Raw genomic sequence first — 24,516 nt, forward strand, 5'->3', positions numbered from 1 at the left:
TCTCAAGTTGTTTATACCAGTAAGAAGCCCTATCTACCTTCTGCTTTGTCATCTCTGATGTTAGGCAATACGTACCACCAGAAAGATTCTTATTCAAGTGGGGAACTTGATACACTATGCTGCGTCATTTAAGTAGAGATGCTCACCAACCCCCCTGAACTGTAGCAATCATACAGTTTTTTAAAAAAATTTCCTGATAAGTTTTCTAGATAACAGATCCCATACCTTTACCTGAAATTCTACCTTACCTGTCTGATCTAAAATAGTGCCATCATTCCCTTCACTTTCATGGTAAGTTTTTTTTCTTTTAATAATTGGCTCTCCATCTTGCGCTGCACTGGTATCAGAGATCTAGAAAAGAAAAATGAATATCCACAATGTGACTAAAAATGTGCAAACTGATATACAAGAAAAAAAAATATATAAATTTTGTGACAATTTCTGAGTAAATTCTCAACTGTAGGGCATCCACCTTCGCTATGTAGTGCACATCATTGTAACATATTCTTCTCTGAGACGACCACTGTTAACTTATAATTGACACTGAAGCCTGCTTGTATAGGTAAAGACTATTGAACAACTAAAAAACAGGATACATAACTTTCTTTACAATGGTACTCTCAAAACGAATAATGGGATACGTGCCAAAATTCACCCTGTGCTCTTCAAGAGTGCCAGGGGCATAGGTCTGTAGATCTTTCCTCTAAATGCACCGCTGGAATTTAACTTAGTGTGTACGAGTCCTTATATTATACAGTGGTCAGCTCCCACTGCCTTCTACTAATGAATTTGGCATACAAAGCTGGCCACATACTGTACAGTCTACTTGTTGGGCTTGCTCACCAAAAGACTAAATCTATCCGCAACTGTGCCACACTGCACTGATCTGGATGCTCAGGCCTAGTCCCAAGCAACCTGAACGCACAGGGTATTTGGCCAGTTTAGCTCGGTTAAACTTCTGAACGCATAGGGCATTTGGCCAGTTTAGCTCTGCTAAACTTCTGGTCTATTTGATGATCTCACAATGAACCAGTATTTGTCGTCATTGTCTTCATTTACTGTCTTGAGGGGTCATTTCCAGTCCGAATGGATCAGTCTTTGGTTTCCGGGAGGAGTCCCTACATAGTGCAATAGCTAGCCAATTAGGTCACAGATTACCAAACTGGTTGGCCAAATCGATACGCGCTTGACCAGTTTAGCCCCAAGTATCCAGGGTAAAGTGCAACGGCATCAACATTTCCATGTATGGAAGTTGAATTGATAGGACTGACTGATCAGCAACCAGGTTGATATAGTTTAAAGTATGTTATTTCGCTGTGCATGCAAAGCTGTCTAGAGTGGTATGGATCATTTTTAGCTTGATATGTCCCTTGCAAGGGTTCGACATTTCTGTCCATGTTTTATGTAAAATCACTGCCAGATGAGTATCTTTTACTTCATGACTGTAAATTACAACTGCAACAACAGATGATAAAGGTTACCATCATATGGAACTTCAAATGTAACAATTTAAGACATGCCTTTATGACTGAAAATTCCCTTTTTGGTACATTGTTGTGTACACTAGGCGAGTTATAGTATCATAGGCAAACCAAGGGGGGGTGCCTAGTGTCTGGAAACCACCTCCAAGCCTGGGGCACTGTAATTGAGGTGGCTGGACCCTGCTCCCGCATCACATAGCTCTGCTTGAAAAGGGAGAGCTGTGTGCACCTAACAGTAGTGCATGCAGCATTGACCATGTATATTATGGGGACAGGATGAGTTGGAGAGCAGCCAAGCACTGTCTAAAATTATAGCCACGCCCCCATGCATGCTGATCACGTCCACTGGCGGCGTGGTGTGGAAACCCCCCTCTACAAATCCTGCGTTTGCCCCTGAGTATGTTACAATATGTAAAGAATATTTATAGTATGCCACACGAATACCTTTTACAGGTAAAAAGATTACCAGCAAGAACAGTTTCCAATGCCACATTACTAGGACTTCTGGTTACCTTAAACAGCCACTGTGACAAGGTGGGAGTACATTGAGAGTAAATGCCTTTCACAAATGTTCTTTCTTAAAAACACTATAAAATACACCATACTTAGAATGCAGTGTCTGTTTGCCGTCGATCCCACAGGTAACATGACCTGGTGTAGAATAAGTGCAAGATGCAATCTGAGGGATATTTATAAACAGAACAGTTATGTTTTAAAACTTGTTGGGAATTCATTTTTGCCATTATTCAGTAGTTTCCATGTGGACACATTTTTGGAAATGTACCCATTATATATTGCTCACATAATGGTGGTAAAACAATCCTTTGTGGCACCGACTTATAAACGTTTTCATTAACGCCAGTGACAAAACAAACAGCTGCATATTCAAACATAAAAACACACTAAGAAAAATAAGGACCATAAGAATAAATAATTACATAAATAACAATTTTCTATTAAGTGCCACTGTATTTAGTTTTAAACAGTAAAACTGATTACTGATAATCTTTCATGTTATGGGAGCTTTAACAACCTGTAAATATTGTGGCATAACATTACAGCAATCCCTGACTGGAGGTCCCATCTATCTAAAGCAACAGAAATAGGAAATATTGTCTTGTATGAGTCCTATAGTAGGGTACATCCAATTCCTTTGATATGAGCAATAACAGCACATGCATAGAAATGTAGGAGCACCAGTACAGGGTCTGTGTGTCAGGCATGTTTCTCACTTATCCCAGATCTCTCCCACTTGGAGTCACAGTGCTCCCCACTCTCCTGACCTGAGGGGACCTGATTGTTGGTGACTTTTTGGCGCAACCACCCTGGGGTTTGAAGAAGTGACTGATCGTGGGCTGTGACGGGCCAGAGGCCTGGGCCCGGCCTCCTCTCTGCCGCTTCATCTCCAGGACTAGCCGGAGGCAGAGCCGGGTACGGGGACACTGGAGACGAGCATAACCACGCCCACCTCCGCAGCAGCCCGCGCTGATTGGCTGGCTGCATGTTGTGTCTGTCAGACATGTGGGTGGGCTAAGTCTGCCTACAGGCATTAAAGTGTTAACAGGGCTGATCTGTCAATGTGGCGGGAAAACTAATCTGAGCTACAGTAAAATGTTTACATATTTATTATAATGTTACTCAGTGAGCTCCTAAACCCTGTTATTAGCTAATACAGTGGCCGCGGACCCCTGACTCTCCACCTGTGATTGGCAGAGCATGCTGGGACTTATAGAGCCTAATACACACCGTATAGTATATAGTATACTGGTGACCTATGTCCCCTTCTACAGGTCAGCCCCTCCCCCTGCCCAACAAGCCCCGCCTCCCGGTAACTGTGTGTCTGTACCGGAGCCTGAATCCACGCGTGGCTGCTAGTTCCGATATGAGGAATCTCCTGCTCAACTCTATAGTGGCTGTGTGTCCTCCTGGCCAAGGCATTGGTAAGGCTGGCACTCTGCCCTGGCCTCCATTAAGGTATAGTATATATGTTTTACTAGTAAATGTAATGCATGCAACATAGTCATATATAATGTCATTCTACTGTCAGTCTCCACGCGAGTGATAATAATACTGGGCACACTGGTTTCACATAGAAACTTAACAAACTAGACCTAGCTGCTATATATAAGACTCTTAGATATTCACTTCCAATTCAAATCTATAAGAGAAACATTCACTGGATATTTTATTTGTTTATACTGTTAACATCTAACACACATATTTAAAACATTCAGAATGGTATCCCATTAATCATGTCTGCATGTTGCTGCATTCTATCTGTTGTGATGTCCCAGATTGACTATATGCTAAATAATTGTAGATCTACAACAGTTCAAGTGCTAAATGTTGACCATTTTTATGTTTCTCTTGTCAGAGCTGTTAGAAGTTTATGTAAATGTAGTAACTCTATCTTTTGATATTGTTTCAGGAATGAATTTAAACATTTTCAAAGGCTGACTATGACACCTGCAACTGAAGGTAATTACTGGTTGTTAGTGGCTCATTTTTTAAAAGAAAACAATTGTCTTAACCTCCTTTATGGCATTGAATATCCATCTGAAAGTTCTTACGCCAATCCCTGTCATAATTTAAGCAGGTATCCATATGTACACTCTTGTGATTTAAAAGTTGTCAAAAGTGTGCTTTAAAATTGACACCTGATCCAAGTACAACACATATATATATATATATATATATATATATATATATATATATATATATAATTTGTGTGTGTTCAGCGACAACATTAAAACCACTGACAGATGTCCTATATTGGGCAGCAAGTGAACAGTCAGTTTTTGAAGTTGATGTGTTGGAGACAGAAAAAATGGGCAAACATATGGATCTGATCGACTTTTTCAAGGGCCAAATTGTGATAGCTGGATGCCTGGGTCAGAGCATCTCCAAAACGCAGGTCTTGTGGGGTGTTCCTGCTGTGCACTGGTTAGTACATATCGAAAGTGGTGACAGGGTCGTGAGTGGCCAAGGCTCATTGATGCCGGTGGGGATTGAGGCTAGCCTGTCTCGTCCGATCCCACAGTAGAGCTTCTGTAGCACAAATTGCTGAAAAGGTTAATGCTGGCTATGGTAGAAAGGTCTAAAAGAATTATTTTTTAACATCTACACAGAACAAGTTGTATCAAATGTGAACTAAATCTATCCCACTCATTTGTCAGAAATAATCCCATTACTAAATAATCATATATCGAATGAGTGTTATAGAAGGTGCACCCCAAGAGCATATCCTATTAGGACAAAATGAAAAGACAAAGAAAGAGCTCTTCTAATGGGGACACTCTAGGATTCACAAAAAATGGTATCTGTTAAAAATATTTCATATTTTATCAATGATTAAAAAACAGATTATGCAATACTCCACCTAAGTCTTATAAATGCTTAATGTAATCATTTATGTTAAAATAAAGAGAGAAAAGTGCAAGAAAAATAAAGAATAGTGTAATAAAAGGTTGTTGTGGAGGTTCTGCTAAAGAGAAATTTAATCAAAGATGAGATATATCATCGGGTATATATAATCTCTGGCAATTTCTAATATTTTCTTTTACAGATCATCTGTATTTAATGGTCTATTATAATCATGTATGTAAGTAATATTTATGAATAAAGGTATCAGATTTCCAACTAGTTTGTCTTTGCTTTATATCATGTTCGGGACCTAATCTGGCCCACCACAATGCCTGCTACCTGGCACTAATTGTTTCATACATAGAGCAACACACTGTACATTTTTACTCGTTTTGTTATTCAGTGTGCTTTTTGGAGTACAGTAGATTAGAACTGTGACTATCTGTCACTGAATATTAAGTTAGTATATTCACTTTTGAGTGCATAGCTTTTGATATGTGGTTTCAAAAGAAACCCTTATATTTTCATTTATTTATTTTTTGTGTCTATAATAGACTCTGAATAGTTGCAAAGAATTTTTTTGTGTTCAGAGGCTGATTCTATCAGGCTGTAATTCGGCAGAACTGTGAGGTCAGCATGGGCTAAACAGAATGCCATTTTGTATTCCGAATATGCTGTGTCAATTAATGAAACTATATTTGTAATAAAAAGATGCAGTTGTCACTAAAGTATACTTTTTTCAAGAGGGCAAATACTAGTGATTTATACATGATCTATGTTCCTTTTGATTGGCTAAGACGTTAGTCCAGTGAGAGTGCTCTGTCATTCAAAAAGCCGACAGGCTTATCATTGCTATGTTGCAGCAATTGCCAGCAGGTTGTGAATGTTGTTATTCCAGTAACAGCGTCTTACGATTTAAACTGCAATTGTTAGCCATTAGATTAGGTCTTGGCTTTGTGCGTCCAAGGACACTGCCTGTCATTCGTTTGATCACACCATTATTGGAACTTCTGCAACAGTTCAGTTGCAGTGGATGCCGGCATGTTAATAATAATAATAATAATAATAATAGAAGCCCTGACAGCAGTAAACTCGTCGGCGTCACTGGATGCATATGGTTCTCCTATTTTGATATAATAGTCTATAGTCATATTTGGCACGCTTCTAAATTAAAATGATATTAACATTCTAGCATCTGCTGCAGCTGAGCTGTTGCAGAAGTAGCGGCTGTTTATCAGGAACATCCAGATGCTTGTCTTTGCAACATTTTATTACTCGATTTTTTTATTTTTCTTGCACTCTTCTTTATTTTTAACATAGGGGATTAAATGAAGCTTTATAAGACTGATGTGGAGTATTGCATAATCTGTTATTAAGCATTAATAATATATGAAATATAACTGATCCCATTTTTTTTGTATATCCTAGAATGTCCCCATTAGAAGAGCTTCTTCGTCTTTGTTTCATTTTGACCTAATATGATAGGAAGGTGTCAGAACTCACAGTGCATCGCAGCTTACACAGTGTTCCCCCCGCTTTATTTGAAGGGCACTCGTGATGCGGCCGAAAGTCGCGCTGTCTGTCGGCTCGTCACAGTGAGTTCGTGGTGCCGGGCAGCAGGGTATTTTTGCAGGGGAGGGGGGAGAATATGGCAAAGCTGGGTACGGACAGTGGGTGTCAATCACAGGTGGAGTGTAAATTTTGCGTCACATTAGGGTGTCAAACTTCAGGGGAGTGGGGGAGGGCACCTGTATAAAAGAAGGTGTGAGTTTGCCAGCAGTTAATTGCTGGTAAACCTTAAAGACAGTGAATCTTACTTGGTGTTTTGTGTATAGCCAGCATTTATGCATTATCTGGGCACTTTAAAAATTTATTGGTGTCTAATTAGCATTTTGTGCAGTACCTGGAGTACAATTTGAAAAGCATTTGTGCAGCATCTGGCAACTTAAAAAATTATTGTTGTCCAATCAGCAATTGTGCAGTATCTGGTTGCTGTTAAAAATGATATCTGTGTTCAGCCAGCTGTTACCCATAACGTGTAAGAAATTAACTCAGAAAACAGTCTTAAGTTTCTTTAAGAAAAATGAAAGTATGAACACAGCAAAGCCAGAGATTTCCAACATGGACATTGCGGATGAGGCTGGTCGATCTTATGAATCACAAGTCTATTTCGTTTAAAAATATTTCTCTAAACATCTCATATCGGGAGTAAATAGTGGCTGATTTAAAACAGTTCAGTGGTTGTTGGTAAAAGATAATGGAATCATGTGTTCCACGTGTATAAAATATGGAAAGAGACCGGCGGCCACAAACAAGGAAGTGACTTGGATGACTATTGGTGCAAAAGACTTTGAAAAGAAAGATTAATTGACTATGATCAAAGTAATTACAAACTGATTCGTGTTCAAATATACTTCAAAAACGTGTTTTAAAGAAACTGGTTTAGGGGAAATTGAACAATCAATTTCAATTTTGAGTAACTTGCAGAGAGATGCTTTTGTGGGAGCTTTAAGAACTTTTGTATTGGTTGGCAAAAAACCAAGCAAACATATCCTTGCTACACTGGAAAGAGAGGCCACTGAACGAAATGACATCACAGCTGAAGGTTTAAGCAAATATATGAGAACATACAATTTCACAGCTTTACTTATGATGCTTTCAGATGTTCTGCCTCATTTGTTTAAATTGTCTAAAGTTTGGCAAAGGAATTAATAGAAATCGACCCTATTTTAGATTCTACAAAACTATGCATTATGAAATTGAAACACACACCTGCTACTCATTTTAAAAATCTCCATCTTCATCTTGCTGGTGAATGGTCAGACTTTTACATAAATTATTTTGATGCTAATGCTACAGCCTTTAAGATGAATATCTATGGTAGATGCATAGACACAGTTATTAACTACCTAGAAGCAAGATTTCCAGATATGCCAATCATATCCTGTTTTTCAAGAGTTTTCAATACAGACAGCTGAGATAAAAATGAGGCTTGTGAGATTCTTTTCGAGCGTTATTCTAAAAATGGAAGTCCTGCAATCTTAAACTGAAAATAATACATTAGAATATGCAATTGCATCCAAATTATTTGAGTTACAGTCCTACAAAAACCTAGATTCAAAACAAATAACACAGAAATTTTCAACAACAACTGAGCTCATAGAATCTTTTCCAAATTTAGCAAAACAAGCTGCTATTGGACTGACCATACCGGTAAGCACAGCTGAATGTGAAAGAGGATTTTCTACTCTAAAACTAATTAAAACCTGTTTAAAGAATCACATGAAGCAGAGCACACCGAATAATCTGATTTCATTAGCGGGAGCAGATCCTACAGACTTTGATTATGAAAAAGCTGCAGACAATATGCCCCTAAGTCTCTATTAGCAATTTATCTTGGTTCTGTTACCATGTTATTCTGTTTCTCTTTATTATTGAAACAACTTTGTATACATGCCACACCTGTGTTAATGATGGTGATCTTTAACTACAATGTTAATTACGCATTAATGAATCAAATTATGGTGTAATTAACCGTTTAAGATCATAAGTTGTGTTCTGATCTGTGAGCAAATGTAGCAATATGTCGATGATCCACAAGATGCCACTATAGCAGTACTTTTGCCTGTTGTAAGCAGTATTGTGTTTTTTATATCTCTCATAGGCAAGCAAAATGTAGTCATTATGGGCAGAAAAACCTGGTTCTCTATCCCAGAGAAGAATCGACCTTTAAAGGAAAGAATAAATATAGTGCTAAGCAAAGAGCTTGTGTAAGTAAAAGGCATTTTTGTGTTTTCAGAACAATTTAGTATATCAGTAGTATGTACAGCTTGATATGCCCATTATCTCATCCGCAATCATTACCTGCCCCTGTTCCTTGTTAAGAACTCGCACTCTGTGGATTTCTCTCCCTTGTACGGTAAGACTTGCCCATAGACTCCACACCTCAAGTGTTCCCTGAAAACTCACCTCTTTAGACACGCTTACTAAATTCTTGAACAAGCTTCTAACCTCCCTAGGTTATTCTGTCCTTTCACCACTCAGCTGCACATTTCTCTCAAAACTTACATTCATTGTCTTTTTATATTCAGACCTTCTGTCCCCTACTGCTATGTGATTGGATCATCACCCCCCCCCCCCTTCACTAAGCACTTTTTTCCCCCATTACTAAACATCATGTATCAAATTTCCCTAGAGACTAAGATTGGGAGTATGGACCTTTTACTTCTTTATCTGTTTGTTAATACCCAGTATTGTTTTATTATTTTTGCTCCCAACACTAAGGAGCAGTATGCTGGTACTATGTATAAGTAAATGTTAATAATGAAAAAATTAAAATGCAATTTTTTTTTTTTATTTTTTTTTTATTTTTTTTTACTTTGTGATTCTTGATTGCCCAATGAGCATTGGGTACCTAAATAGAAATACATACTACTGATCTTTGTATTCAGAGGTATCTTAACACCGTTAATGTTATAGTTTTCATGAGCTGACAATATAATGTATAAAATGTAGCGAGAACTTGATAACTGCCTGTGACTTGCTAATAATATTATTCCAGCAGGAAAATGATGAAGAATAAGCCTGTAAGAGCTTGCCATCCAATTGAATGTGGGCAGACATTTGTTAAAGGATAGTTGAGATGTTTGTCACTCTTTTTGTACGCATAGAATGTGTCAGAGACCATTGTAATTCTTTAGTGATAAACAGATGCTCCCACGTGTGGCCTTCAGTATCTGTCCTTTATCTGTGGCGTAAAAGATCATCCATGCAAATCTCCATAGTAACAGTGAGGAAAGCATTTATGGTCTCTGAGTACAATGAATACCAAACACATTTAATAGTTTAGACAAAAGGATAAAAAGTTCAAGGCTCAGTTATCAACAAAAGTGTTGTCACGTTGCTTAAGTTTGGTACACATGCAGATAGTTTCTCAACTAATTGGTCTCTTCTAGGTAGTTGTGAGTGTGGTCCCTATCAGATCCAGAACTGATTGTTCGATGTGTTTAGTTCTGCTGTATCAATATCTAGTCAAACGCCTTATATGTCTAAGAGTCTATGTCCAAAATTGGGAAATTGATTAGCCATACTTGGTATTGTACATGCTCTAAACTTTTTACAGATGGAAATCTTTACTTGTGCAGATCATCTTCTGATAATGGTGGTTGTGTGTATGCACAGATGCTCCTGATCTGATCAAAAACATTTGCTTGTTTTGCAACTATCAGAGATCCCATGTGCCTTCTTCCCTTAAACGTTCTCTATCAAGAATACAACGGTGGTTTATTGCATAGAAACTTATTTGATATGGGCACGGATTGTATATAGAAGTGAGCAGTCTGTGTTTATTTAGATCAGCAATCTTTGCTTGTGCATATTCGTGTGTTAACATGAATCATCGTTTATTTATATGGCACCACGGATTCTGTAGTGCCTGACATAACCATACCGAAATGACAAACATGAAAACCCTATAGATAACAACCAGAACGTTGGTACAATTGAGAAGAATAACAAATGCGTGGAAGCAACTTACAGACCAAATCACAAATACTATTGAAAAATTCAGCATAAGCCAAGGTCGGGACAAACCAGGACGACAGTCAACAAATTAGAAACATAGGGTAGAGGGCCCTGCCTGCGAGAGCTTACATTATACAATGAGGGCGTAGAGAGACAATAGAAGCAAATGAGACATTAAGCTCAGCACGGTGTGTGCATGGCCATTCTTGGTGGCAGACTGGAAACCGATATGATATATGTAACTACTAGTCATAGTGTTGAAGGTGATTTGGGGTTCTGGGTGGTGCAGAGGTCCCAATGCAGTAGAGGTCCTTGTAAAGCAGAGGTCTGGGTGGTGCATAGGTATGCAACAGGTCCCAGATGTGATGTTTCAAATAGGCAAAGGAAGGAAACTGATTAACCCTCATAGTGAAGTAAGGGAGGAATTCCTTGCCAGGTAGATCACAATCAAGTTCCATGATTGCAGGTACTGCCAATGGAGAGGTGGCTCATTGTGAGCTGATTGACAGAAGACGAGAGGTAACTACTTCTAAGTGAGGTAGATTCGTCCTAATCTTCTAATGGTGGGTGCAGATCTGGCACATTGATGTAGGCTTCAAAATTCTGGCGGACCCTGCTGCAGTATGCAAGAGACTCGGCAGAGGTCTACAGAAGCAGAGGTGGGTATAATTAGGGCTCAGATTGCGCGGGCCGCAATAAGCTGCCATCCGAGCAAGAGAGGTGTTCCAGTAGAGTGCGCCATAACTTATCGGCAGGAAGGAAGGAAGCAATGCCATGATTAAACTCTGCATCCTGTGCTCATCCGTAGAGCCTGGGGGCAGGTCTCAGCAGTGTGATCCACATGAGAGCTCTGGACAGTGACTGGACCATGGTGCCCACTCCAAACTGAGCTGCCACCTTCAGAGGCAACCAAAGCCGCAGGTATAATCACTGGGCAGGATGCAGTCAGCTGTTCTATGTTAGGATGAATATGAGCCGGATGATCGCCAGGGATCATTCCTGCTAAAATGGGCTGTCCTGGGATGGGGGAGCCCCATGTCTGTGGATCTGTTCGCTCTTGATGGAGGACCCGGCAGAGCCTGCATCTTGCAACAGTCAGACGTCTACGTAGCCAGAAGCCAATCACATTCTTCTACAGGTATTATCTATCTGATTTTGGCTTTAGACCGGTTGAAGGTAGTATAATTTCCTGATGATTATTAGTCTTTCACTGGCAGCCCTATAATAAGTCACACTGGAGCAGTGTTCTTTTAAGTTGAAATACCCTTTAGTCCTGCTTCAAACATATTCTAGTTATGTTTGGCTATCTCATTATACTGGATTTCCACAAGCCCCAATAATTAAATTCCATATAAATGTCAAAGCTTTAACCTCTTTATGAATTGCTTCTACTAAAATCTCTTAACCAATGTTCACATATTCAGATTTGTGTGTTTTATATTTTGCACATTAAAGTGTACAAATTGCCTAAATTGAAATCTTATAGTTATCTGTCCTTGTAAAATGCCTACAGGGAACCACCAAAAGGAGCTCACCATCTTGCCAAAAGTCTGGATGCAGCATTGGAACTGCTGGACACACCAGAGTTAAAAGACCAGATAGATCTTATTTGGATCATTGGAGGCAGCTCACTCTATAAGGTAGATATTTGTCACCGATCTATTGAGGTCTGTTAAATTAGTTGTTTAAGGGAAACTTTTTTTTGGGGGGGAGGGGGTTGTGTGCTTATATTGCTTACTTGTCCTTAAGCTCCCGCTATCTGTAGTGGGGCCACTGTCTATGGTTGGCCTCTCCTTTTTCTGCATCATTCTTACAAATTCGGCAGTTTTGAAGTTGGTTTAAACATAATTAGTTGTAGACTAAAGCTGGGTACACACTACAGAGAAGTAAACGATTAACGATATACCAACGACAGAATAAATAAAAAAAATCCCGATCAGAATACCGATTGACGTGTACACACTATACACGATTTTCATCAGATCTCTGCTTTTCATCTGTCAAAATTATCGGCTGCAAGGTAGTCCATAAAAGGCAAGTGACAGTTCAGGTCTTAATTCATTGAGAGATGTTCAGCGGAGCCCGGCAATTGTATTGGGCAGCCTGTCTTGACACAGCACTGTGTTAAGTGCCGAACTGTAAACAGGCCGTAAATTCTGTGTGACAGCTTTATCTCCGGCAGCTGAAGTTTAACCCCAGGAACAGAAGGACAGTGCTCTAATTTTCTCATGCTGCATTAATCTTATCCGTTCCAGCCAGCACACAGAGGGTTAAGACTTCATGTGCAGGGTGAGAGAGGGGAGAGCAGCCCCTACCATCCATATCGGTCTCTTCTCTAAAGAAAAACAGCCGCAGACAGTTGACAGAGACCGTGGATCATGACAAGATCAGCAGCAGGCAGACTGAGACCTGTCGCTCTGAGATACATTATTGGCCGATAGTCTGGTGAATTCATACACACTGCAGGATTGGAAGGTGATTGGTCGGCAAAAATTAAACAGTACAACCAACCAAACGACACGATGATCGGCACTTTGGGGCAACTTTAGATTATTGTGTAAGTATATACACTACACGATATCTGATCAAACAGTCGTATGTCAGCTGATTTGTCCAATTATTGGACGAAAAACCTGTAGTGTGTACCCAGTTTAAAGCTGGGTACACACTACAGAAATTTCGACCAACTTTTTATGCCGAGCGATTTTACATGCGATCGATGTTCCGATCGCTCGGTCCATGGACTGCATACACACTAGCCTTGTTTAGGACGATAAAGGGAAGAGCGGACGTCCCTTTAGCGACCTTTTTACAGCCATGTTGTCGTGAGCAATGACTGTAATTTCGTACTCACTATTGTGGATCGGTCGGAAGTTTATACACACTACACAACGGAAACGAGATTGGAACGAAAATATTAAACGGTACGACCAACCAAATGAGGTGACAATCGTCCATTTGGGCAGACTTTCGACCATCGTGTCACAACACACACTGACCCGACTTTTGAACGAGCGGTCGTATGTCTGCTGATTGAGCCGATTATTGGACGAAAACAGTGTAGTGTGTACCCAGCTTAAGGCTAGCCCAATCAATGTGACAAGAGCTTGAGGACAAAGTGATAAGACCACTCTACTAGAAAGTGTATATAGAAGACATTTACAGATACACATTTATTTTGTAATTCACTTGCCTTTATAGTATAAGCTTTGGGTAAGCAGGGTTTGCACTTATTTTTTTTTTTGGTTTTGTGATGCTTTATAACTTCACAAATACAGATTTGCAAAATTGAGAGTAATGCATTCGTTTTAATAAAAAAAAAAAAAAGGCACATGTGTTTTGGGTTTCTTTTGGGTTTTTTTTAACCATTTTATGCTGGCCTCAAATTTCGCTTTAAATTGGGGGCATTATCTGAACCTTATCAAATATGAAAACACATCTTGTAGTTATTATAATTAGAGGTAGCTTACAGTGTCCCTCACTATAGCTATGGATTGAAATCTGGTGTGCTGTTACAATTACAATAATGAATATTACAAGTATCTTTTCTGAGTAAGGCAACCTGTATTTTAGCTTTTGTTGTCCTTTCAATGAACATGAGAAGAAATCCCCACTACATTTTGTCTATTAGGTGTCAGAACAAATTCACTGGAAATGATAGTTGTAGCATTGCAAAAATAAGACGCAGGTTTAAAACCAGCTAATTGGTATCGGACCACTTGACATGTTTCCGGCCACAAATGCTTAATCATACTTTCTAGATTTTATTTTTTATCTTTTTTTTTATTTATTTTTTTGCCTGAAATATATTGGGTGGTCTGGATTTAAGTTTGTGAGGTTCCTGAATGCAGACTTAAGCTGACCTTAAGGAGTTTGTATACCTCTGCATCCAGCATCAGGAAGTAACTGTGGCTTGTGTTGGTTTACTGTATGCTTAGGTGTGCCCTAATGTCAGCCTTATATTTCATACAAATGTTTGTATTAACGTTGTTGAAAACAACGGCTACAAAACAAGGCTACTCCTATGACTGAGATGTTTTTTTTTTTTCCATTGTTATACCATTTCATCATACACTTACAGCCTTTTATGTAATAAGAATAAAAGATGTGATAACTCTATAAAGATTGGCTTTTTTTAAACCTTCTGGTGTGTTTTTTCATTTTAAGTTTGGCTCTAGCTTTTATGTACATCTATCAATTTGGCATACATAGGATGTGTGCATAATACGCACCTTTTTAGATATTTACTATATACTACGTACGTACGTACGTACGTACGTACGAACCGGCCTTCTTATACCAGTGACTCCATAATCTACGATTCAAACAAAGCAATTCTTTAGTTCTGTTTCGGCCACCCAACTGCTCCTAGCATTTGGTTACATTTTCTCTGTACATGTGTTTTTCCATTTCAGTTCAGATACAGAAGAAAAGATGTTTGTGCTCTTTGCTTCACCCCAGACACTTCAATCATTGGTTCGGATGCATTAATTTTGAGATTAATTGAATACATGCAAACTATAGTAGTTTTATAAACCTAAAAACTAAATTAATCAGTGACCATTGTCAATTAAAATCTATTCCCTGAAGCACTGTCTGCACAAATATATAATTTCTTCTGTTAGACACAATTTACTTTCTTTACCTGAAGTAGAAAACCTCCCCATACAGACACGTCCACAGTATGAGACGCGTGGGTAGCTACTTTTCCATGGATACAAGTTACCTGCAGGGAGTTCAACATGACTCACTATCTTACTTTTGATACAAAGTAATGTTGATTAATTCCTTTTCTCATAACTTTAACATAATATGCCTCTGGGCCCTGTCTAATTACACTATAGCCCTTTCCTCCTACATCATGGGATGGGATTTTATTACTTGGTATAAAGTGTAGGGGTATGATATCACTAACTGCATTTTGTGTTTTATTTAAGTGATAGTAAAGTTATGTGTCTGCTTTTGTAAAAATATATTCAGTTTAGTTAGTGTGGTGGTCATTTTTATTCAAAAACATTTGTGTTAACTTGCCTCCCGCTTTATTATATTGTATTACACGACTCACTTACTGTATAATATGCTTGTTGCGTTTTGTACCTATATAATTCAACAGCTATGGTAAAGAAATTAGTGGCTGAAGTAGGACACAAACTAGCAAATGAGGCACAATATGGCCACATACCAGCATTTAAGATGCTCACTTTTTATGTACACCTTTCTAATACTAGGTAAGACCCTCATTTGCCCCCATGAGAGCCTCAATTCTTTTTGGCATGGATTCAACAAGGTGCTGGAAATATTCCGTAGAGATTCTGGTCTATGTTGATAGGATGTCGTCACTCTGTTGCAGCAGATTTGGTGGCTGGACATTCATGCTGTGATTCTCCCATTCCACCACATCCAAAAGGTGATCTATTGAATGAGATCTGGTGACTCTGTAAGCCATTGATGTACACTGAACTCTTTGTGATGTTTGAGATGAAGTGCGCTTTGTGATATGGCACCTTATCCTGCTGGAAGTAGCCATTAGAAGATAGGTAGATTTCGGTCATAAAGGGGTGAACAAGATCTGCAACAATACTCTGGTAGGCTGTGACATTTAAATGATGTTCAATTTGTATTAAGGGGCCAATGTGTGCAATTAAAACATTACCCACACCATTACACCACCAGCTTGCACTGTTAACACAAGAATAGATTCCTGTGTTTTTTGCCAAATTTTCACTCTATCTTCAGCATTTTGCAGCAGAACATTTTCTAATCTTCAACTGACCAATTTTGGTCAGTGTGTGCCCCTTGTAGGCTCAGTTTTCTTAGCTGGAGTAGAACCTGGTGTGGCCTTCTGATGTTGTAGCCCATCTAATTAAAGATCTGACATGCTGTGTGTGCTCTTCTGCATAACTTTGTTGTAACACATGGCTATTTCAATTATTGTCGCCTTCCTATACGTTTGAACCAGTCTGACTATTCTCTGACCTCTCTCATTAACAAGGTGTTTCCACTCACAGAACTACTGCTCCCTGGGCTCACTGTCTTTTTTGTTTCGTTCATCATTCTCTGTATACCCTAGAAATTGTTGTGCATGAAAATCCCAGTAGATTCCGAGATACTCAAACCACCCCAAATGGCACCAACAATTATTGCAATGTCAGTCGCCTGGATCACAAATCTTCCCCATTCTGGGGGTAAATGTATCTAGCTGAGAGTTTTTCGGCGGGTTTGAAAAACCAATAATTTATTTAGAACATTCTACAAAATAACAGCTAGAATCTGATTGGTTGCTATAGGCAACATCTCCACTTTTCAATCCCGCTGGAAAACGCTCAGCTTGATACATTTACCCCCTGGTGTCTGAACTGAACCTGTTGACCATATTTTTGGCTGATTTAGAAATTTGTAATAATGAGCAGGTGTACCTAATAAAGTGGCCCTAAGTGTACAAGGCGAATGACTGATTATGTGCATTTTATGTGCTGTATATACATGTGTGTGACAGAAAACCAAGTTGCCGTACCCATTTGCATTTTTACTTTGATTTCATTTTTCACTAAACTTCGCTTAATGGAACGTGTTGCATTTGAGGGAACACCTTTTAAATATAAATGTTAATTCCCTCACTTCCCTTGTAGTTTGTTTGTAATCTCTCCACTGGGAAAAACACAATTCGGGGTATATAAAGTTCCTTCACTTACATATAGCTGGGACTCTCTCCATTGACCTTTTAGTGCTGCATGGCTCTTTCATTAGCAGTAGAGATCTAATAGTGAAGCTGAAAGACGTTCAACTAAAGCTGCTGTGTTAGAACTGTCCTTCGGTGCAGGGAAAGATCAGAGTCAAGAATGATACCTAAGCTGTGATCTTAAGGGTTAGGGATTCTGTTCACTGGTGGAAAAATCATTAGCTACATTTTTGAGAGATTGAGTTTGAGGTGATAAGAGGACAACCAAGATGAAAAGGCAGAAAGACATTTTGTAACGCGGACAACACACAAAGATCTGAAAAAGATACATTTGTGTCAGCCGCATAGAGGCGATACTGAAATGCAAAGAAGTTTGTTTTCCGACAATTTTTAAGTCCACGGTCCTGGTGTCAAGCTGGGAAGTTCAGTATTTCCTGGTTCCCTCTATCAATGCACACCACATTAAAAGTGAACACTGCATGTAAAATGCAAAAGTGTGAATAATTTCCATATTTACGATAGGAAATCATGTGATGTCACAGAAATTTCCATGAGGTGGTAAAAAGGTCATGTTCAATACATAAGAGACCAGAAGCCGGCTTCTGATCCAACATTTTAATAATGGATCTTGCAAAATGGATACTATAGTATGTGATATTGTAGATTCTATTGACTCCAATTTGCATTTGATTTATTACTATTTTAAATTTGGAAGATTTATTAAGGCTCTGGTAACGTCCCGAGGGGTAAAGACAAAAAATACTCAAAAAAAAATACTATTTTACTGGCCCTGTAACTACTACAGTCGTGAAGGGGGTGTGGGTGGAGGCTGTTTCATAGCCAATTAAAAATAAATATTGTGACACTGACAACCACCAGATAACAGACACAGCGCCTGCTTTCTTGAATAAAGGTACTTTATTGTACACCTCGTCAATAATCCACAGCACATTCTTGTCAAGATGACACCAGGTAACCCTAGCTCTGGCTAGACATAGACCACCTTCTTTGTCACTGGCCAACTAGTTTGGCATTGGTCAGGTGCGACCAATCTAACAATACACCTGTGTCTGATCAACCTTTGAATCTCACTCTGCAAGAATTTATCCTATCTGCCACATTATCCTGCAGATTGTCAGTCAAACCTTTACAGTTCATTTAGAAACAATGGCAGCTTACCCCTCTTTTTGCCACAAAATATATTTGTAAACATATATACACAGGTGTCAAAGTGACATACCTTGCGACCTATAAGACCCCCTTCTGATTTAGGTACAAGTACATCGCTGGAGAAGTGATCAGTCACACACAGTTGTCTGTGAAATCTGTTCTGTTTATTGAGCTCACAAAACGGCTACTTATACAGAACAATTGTGTGTCCTTGATATATCTTGCTCACACCTGGTTTCATATCTTTGCAGCAATTAGCATATTCCACAGTATGACCTTTATCAGTTCTCCAACACACCTGCTCAAGGCTGTCTTTCTTGGTCAATCTTGCATACCTTTGCCAAGAACATTTTGTCATTGAGTTTCTCAGAAAATCGTAGCCTTGAAGTACAAAAACTTCCATATTTCTTGTTGCTAAGCAGATTATACTTGAAGCATTTCTTACTTTAATTATTGTCTTTCACTGAAGATTTTCCTATGTAAACCTATATGTTTTAATGGGGAGATCATTACCACTTTCTCACAGGTCATCCACAACATTAAAACCACTTGCCTAATATTATATAGGTCCCCAAATCAGGACTTGAATTTTCCAGCACATCCCACAGAGCCTCTATCGAATTGCGATTTAGGGAATTTGGAGGCCAAGTCGATGCCTTGAACTCTGTCATATTCCTCAAACCATTCCTGAACAATTTTTGGAGTGTGGCAGGACGCATTATCCTGCTGAAAGAGGGCTCTGCCATCAGGGAATACAGTTGCCATGAAGGGGTGTATATGTTCTGCAGCAATGTTTAGGTAGGTAGTACGTGTCAAAATAGTATTCGCATGAATGCCAGGACCCTAGGTTTCCCAGCAGAACATTGCCCAGAGCTTCACACTCCATCCGCCAGGTTGCCTTCTTCCCATAGTGCACAGTGGTGCTATCTGTTCCCCTGGGAAATTAAGTGCACATACTCCTGGCTGTCCACAAATGGAAAAGAAAAGTTGATTCATCAGACCAGGCCACCTTCTTCCACTGCTCCATGGTCCATTTCTGGCACTCACATGCTCATTGTAGGTACTTTCGGCAGTGTACAGGGGTCAGCATGGGCACTTTGACTGGTCTGTGACTACACAGCAAGCTGCAATGCACTGTGTGTTCTGACACTTTTCTATCATAGTCCGCCTTAATTTTTTCAGCAGTTTGTGCTAAAGTAGCTATTCTGTGGGATTGAACCAGATGGGCTAGCCTTCACTCCCCACATGCATCAGTGAGCTTTGGGCGCCCATGACCCTGCCGCTGGTTCACCAGTTGTCCATCCTTGGACCACTTTTGGTAGGTACTAACCACTGCATACCCAGAACACTCCACAAGACCAGCCATTTTGAAGATGCTCTGACCCAGGTGTCTAGCTATCATAATTTGGCCATTGTCAGTCGCACAGATCCTTACGCTTGCCCATTTTTCCTGCATCCAACAGATCAACTTCAAGAACGGACTGTTCACTTGCTGACTAATATATCCCACCCCTTGACACGTGCAATTGTAACAAAATAATCAATGTTATTCACTTCACTTGTCACTGGTTTTAATGGTGTTGCTGATTGGTGTGTGCGTATATATCTATGTGTATATATACACTAATGTTATGAGCGTTTTGTCGCTATCCAATAACGATTGCCGAATCTCGGTTTGTGTTTCCAACGCACAAATATTTATTCTCAAAAAAGTAGCAGAATAATTCAAGCAAAATAATAAGTACAGCCGTTACTTATCGCAGGCGCTCTGGTTCCAGTGAACAGTCATTCAGTCCTGAAGTCTGTGGTCTAGGTGACTGAACACTAGATGAGGAGCTGCTGCTTATATGCAAACAGAGATACAGTAAAACAATGCAAAGGTGTGGCTTGCTTCTATTGGTCCAGGCATCAGGAGGGTCCAGGGGGTTGCAGATCATAGGCTAGTTTAAGTTCAGGAATCCAAAGGAGGGGGTCATCTCTCCAGGGGATGCGCTCTGATCTTCCCGCCAAGATTACTAATCATAATAGTCCATAATTCCTTAACATTAATAACTTGCGTATGCACTCTGCGATCCCTTCGCAAAGTGAACCGGACAGTCGCAAATGTGAAGGGGATTAGTATGACACCACACATGACATGATTCCTTCAACGTGTGCCACATGTTTTACTGATATGCATATAACTCCTAATATTACACATAAATACTACTATATTTCGACATAAATGACTGTGTTGCAACTACCATTAATGTGTACTATTTTACAAGTGTACGTGTTTGTGCGAATGTATGTAAAAGACTAAATACTGTTGTTGCCACGTGTTGCAGATGCGTACGCCCTTCCACGCCGTAGCGTGCCGTACGCATCTTTTCAAACAAAGACAACCAAGTTTGCTCGATTTTTAATTGAAATGACTTTATCCATTTTGCTGACTTCGACACTATATGGACAAAAGTATTTGGCCACACCTGTTAAATATTGAATTGAGGTGTTTCAATTCAGACCTGTTAATATTCAGACCCTTTTTAATATTCAACATATGGGTGGGCGGGAGGTCCAAAGGACCATTCCATCTTGCTCCACTTTTCTTTTCTGTCATTGCTGTGTGGCAAGGTTTCCTAGATGTGCTATGAACTGCCATGTGTTTGTGCCGTTGCTCTGTCTGTTAGTATTCAACCAGCTGGCTGCAGTCTTTGGCTGAACGTGGATGAAAACAATATTGTGGACTGTGTGGTGGTCAAAATTCACTGGAAATGATTGGTAATTAGTGTTACTGAGATTAATAATAATGTATGAACAAAAAAGAGCCAAATTATGTGTGTTTAGCATATTTTAGCAATTTTTCAATAAAAATACAGATCAAAACCAAAATATGGGAGGGTGGTTTTGCCAAAACCAAAACATGAAGTTAATACAGATCTAAGTCCAAAACGGGGGTCAGTGAACATCTCTACTCGTAGCTATCATATATTTAAGATATTGGGTAGATGTATCTTTGAGCTATATGAGGTATTTACTGGTGATCTACATAATACAAACATTGATAATCTGTGAGTTATTATACGTTGGGATATTCATATATATTTGCTTGGATCTACTATTTTCCCCAATCTTTGGGCTGTACAACCTATTGTGGACTGCCGTATCATTTCATCGTTGTTCTATCTCAATCTCATTAGTGAGAGAATTAATACTTATTCTTGTCTCCATGGGATTGTTGATTCAGGTATTCGTAGAAACTTTAGGCCTTGATATCTCGCATTTTAATTTTCACTTTTTTTTTTTTTCTTCTATATTTGCATCGGTGGTAGTTACTGTAGCAATGTCCAAAAGCCTAACAACACATACCCCAACATCTTGAGTGCGACGCTGTCATTCCCGACAGACTTATAACCCCGACTGTTTTAAAAACTGACATCCAATAATTTAGACCAATCAACATTGTCCCTGTCAAAAGCAACACTATTATTTCGGCAGTTAAGGGGGTAATGCAAGAAGGAGGCGGCTGTACAATGTTTTTTGTTTACAAAGGCTTTGTACAGCCACTGTTTCATTGCATTACCCCCTTTAATTGCAGAAATAATAGTGTCGCCTTTGACAGTGACGTGATTTACTGCTGCCAGGATGTTGATTGGTCTAAATTGTTGGACGTCCGCTTTTAAAACGGTTGGGGTTATAAGTCTGGTGGGAATGACAGCTTAACACTCGAGATGTCGGGATAAGTGTTTTCGGGCTTTTCGTCATCGCACTAACGTGCCCAACATATTTGTACTGTCTGTTTGTAATATTTTGCATCTATTACGTTTTTTTAACTATTGAAGTAAAAATAATTCTGTTTTAACTACATCATTTTCCAGTCAGTGCTTCCTGACCCAGTCACTGTCTCTTCTGTGTCTTAAGTCTACAACAGTAATTAGGGCAGCACCTCCCTCATATTATTTACTAGTTAATTTAGATATTCCCATATTAATTTCAGTTATTATATTAAGAACTAGAGGGCGGTGTATCTTGGCTTTGAAAAATGTTTATATAATCAGTCTGTGCCGTTGTATTTTTTGTTTACTGGTTTAATTAGGTGAACAACATCTGTTTCCACTATTTTGTACCTGAAACCTTGTAATATCCTTGTCTTGTCTCCTTGCTATATATTGACAGCACCTGACTGGTTGTAAGTGGAACACTCTGTATGGCACTGTTTTCTCCCGTATCCCAGAACTTTTCACTGAGCAACATTGGAAAATAACTTGCCTACATCAAAATATTTTCGTTTGTTCTATCATTGAAGTAGAAATAATAATAAATGCCATATTTACAATCTGTGAGATATACCAAGCAGAGCATGATAGTTTTTGTATTTTATAGATCATGCACCATCGCATTTAACATTAATTTGTATGACCTTTCAAGTATGTGTACAAAGTAAATACATTATCACCTCTCTCAACAGGTAAATATTAACAGCTGCTGTGCTTGCACTTTATTATTATACATAGTACTTATTTGTCTGGAAAGGTTTCCCTGGTTAGTGACTTATATAATATAATTTAGTGACTTGTATAATATATTGCACTAAAAAGTCTTAGCATGTTACATTATTGAAGGAAGAACTGTTGACACATTTACTGCACATTGGCACTTTAACTGGCTACACATTTGTACATCAGGCACCAAGACACTGCAATTTATGCTTAGTGCATTGTCCATTAACCACTCAATAAATATCTTTTGCAGTGTAGTGAGAAACGTCCTAGCGTTCACATGGATGTAAATGACAATTCACTCATGCATGGAGACTGTAATGACAACTTACAGAAGTTATAAGGGGGGGAATTCAGCTCGCAGCTCCCGAGAAAAAAGCCGGCGTTAAAACTACCGTAATAACAGTAATAATGCGCAGGCCACGGTAATGTTACCAGTAATGTTAACAGTAACGCGGGAAAATTGAATACCCCCCAAGAAAAATATGAAATGCATATGGTGTCAATCTGAAAACTATGTCCTTTGGGTAATAGATGAATGCCAAACCATGGACCGGGATTAAAAAAAATAAAAGTATTACTCAATATTTAATTCGTCAAAATATGGAAGTATCCGCGTGTGGATCCTTTTTTCTTGATTGCTTTGGGAACACAGAGTTTAATGGCCCTCCTGGTTTTCACCAGAGGCGTCCACAAATGCACTTTGCTGAACAAGAACCACAGGCTGTAGCCCCAAAGCTGTGGTGTCTTGCCGGGAGACTATGGACTAATAAACAAGCATAGTGCCAAAGGTCCTGGGGCAGAAAGCGGTGAGACATAGTCAAGAGCAGGACAGGGAGATATTAAGCAAATTCATTGCAATGGTAATGAACTGTTTATGCCCTTTTGCACAACAAGGTCACCTGATGCACAGGTAAGGGTAATGTGTGACTGAGGTTTTTAAATAGTCGGGGAACTTCCTTCCTCATGGGGAAAACGTGCAAGTAATGAGTAATTAGATTACACAAAGGACTTCAAGCAAACTACAGAGAGAACTAGTGACTGATCTGTTCTATGGATAGACCATGGGTAGAGGGAAAATAAAAGTGTTCAAACGAGAGCGAGTATAGTAAAGACAAGGCAAATACAGAGACCACTTTGTTGCAACTGTGTAGTAATGTAAACACTTTGCTTTTGGTGTGGTAAATTACTACATTGTTTTGTAGCTCAATATGAGAATTTTCTTGAACATAGTAGACTAATGAACGTATGGGAGTGTAGAAGGTATATTGTTAAATGCATTCCTATTTTTGCAGATATCTGCAGAGCCTTTTGAGACAGATTTATACACTATCTTGTAGGCGTCAGTAATGGGACTTTGGCCACTGCTTTCAATGAAACACTTTGTTGGGGGGGGGGGGGGTTTGCACCCTCTAGGTGCATTTCACATATCGCTGTGCATCTGCTAATATATATTGTTTTATGTGCCAATATCAAGTGTAAATTTGTGACCATTGAAATAAAGGCAGCCCCAGTTTCCCCTTTTCAATCATGAATTAAGAGAGAAATGCATCTCTACATTTTCCCAGTTTCCCAATGACCGGCAGAGTCTTGGAAGGGAATAAATTGCAGTACTGGGCTCCCATTGAAACAGATCATGCTGTTATTTAGCATGAGAACTCTTTTTGTGGTTGGTTTGCTTTAAAAATAAATTTCATTTTAATGATCTAAACGGTTAACTTGTTAGTGCATCTTTCTATAAACAGTCAGATTGATTTGACTTTCTCTTGGAAAAATAATGAAGAGAAAAGGTCACTGTATGAGTCACAGTAATAGCACAATG

General features: G+C 39.1%; 2 protein-coding genes across 2 annotated transcripts in view; one reads left to right on the forward strand and one right to left on the reverse strand.

The window, feature by feature from the left end:
• The window catches only part of MSH3 (mutS homolog 3), a 145,916-nt gene extending 142,964 nt beyond the window's left edge, over window positions 1-2,952 (reverse strand). The window contains exons 1-2 of the mRNA XM_075180088.1: window positions 2,765-2,952; window positions 249-351 (exon numbers count right to left, since the gene is read on the reverse strand). Of these exons, the coding sequence (XP_075036189.1) occupies window positions 249-351; window positions 2,765-2,884 (223 nt within the window). The 5' untranslated portion in view covers window positions 2,885-2,952. The remainder of the gene's footprint in view (window positions 1-248; window positions 352-2,764) is intronic.
• A 99-nt stretch (window positions 2,953-3,051) lies between these two features.
• The window catches only part of DHFR (dihydrofolate reductase), a 34,446-nt gene continuing 12,981 nt past the window's right edge, over window positions 3,052-24,516 (forward strand). The window contains exons 1-4 of the mRNA XM_075180077.1: window positions 3,052-3,455; window positions 3,910-3,959; window positions 8,509-8,614; window positions 11,881-12,007. Of these exons, the coding sequence (XP_075036178.1) occupies window positions 3,256-3,455; window positions 3,910-3,959; window positions 8,509-8,614; window positions 11,881-12,007 (483 nt within the window). The 5' untranslated portion in view covers window positions 3,052-3,255. The remainder of the gene's footprint in view (window positions 3,456-3,909; window positions 3,960-8,508; window positions 8,615-11,880; window positions 12,008-24,516) is intronic.

Source organism: Mixophyes fleayi, chromosome 1, assembly GCF_038048845.1.
Source record: "Mixophyes fleayi isolate aMixFle1 chromosome 1, aMixFle1.hap1, whole genome shotgun sequence".
In the NCBI taxonomy this organism is placed as follows: Eukaryota; Metazoa; Chordata; class Amphibia; order Anura; family Limnodynastidae; genus Mixophyes; species Mixophyes fleayi.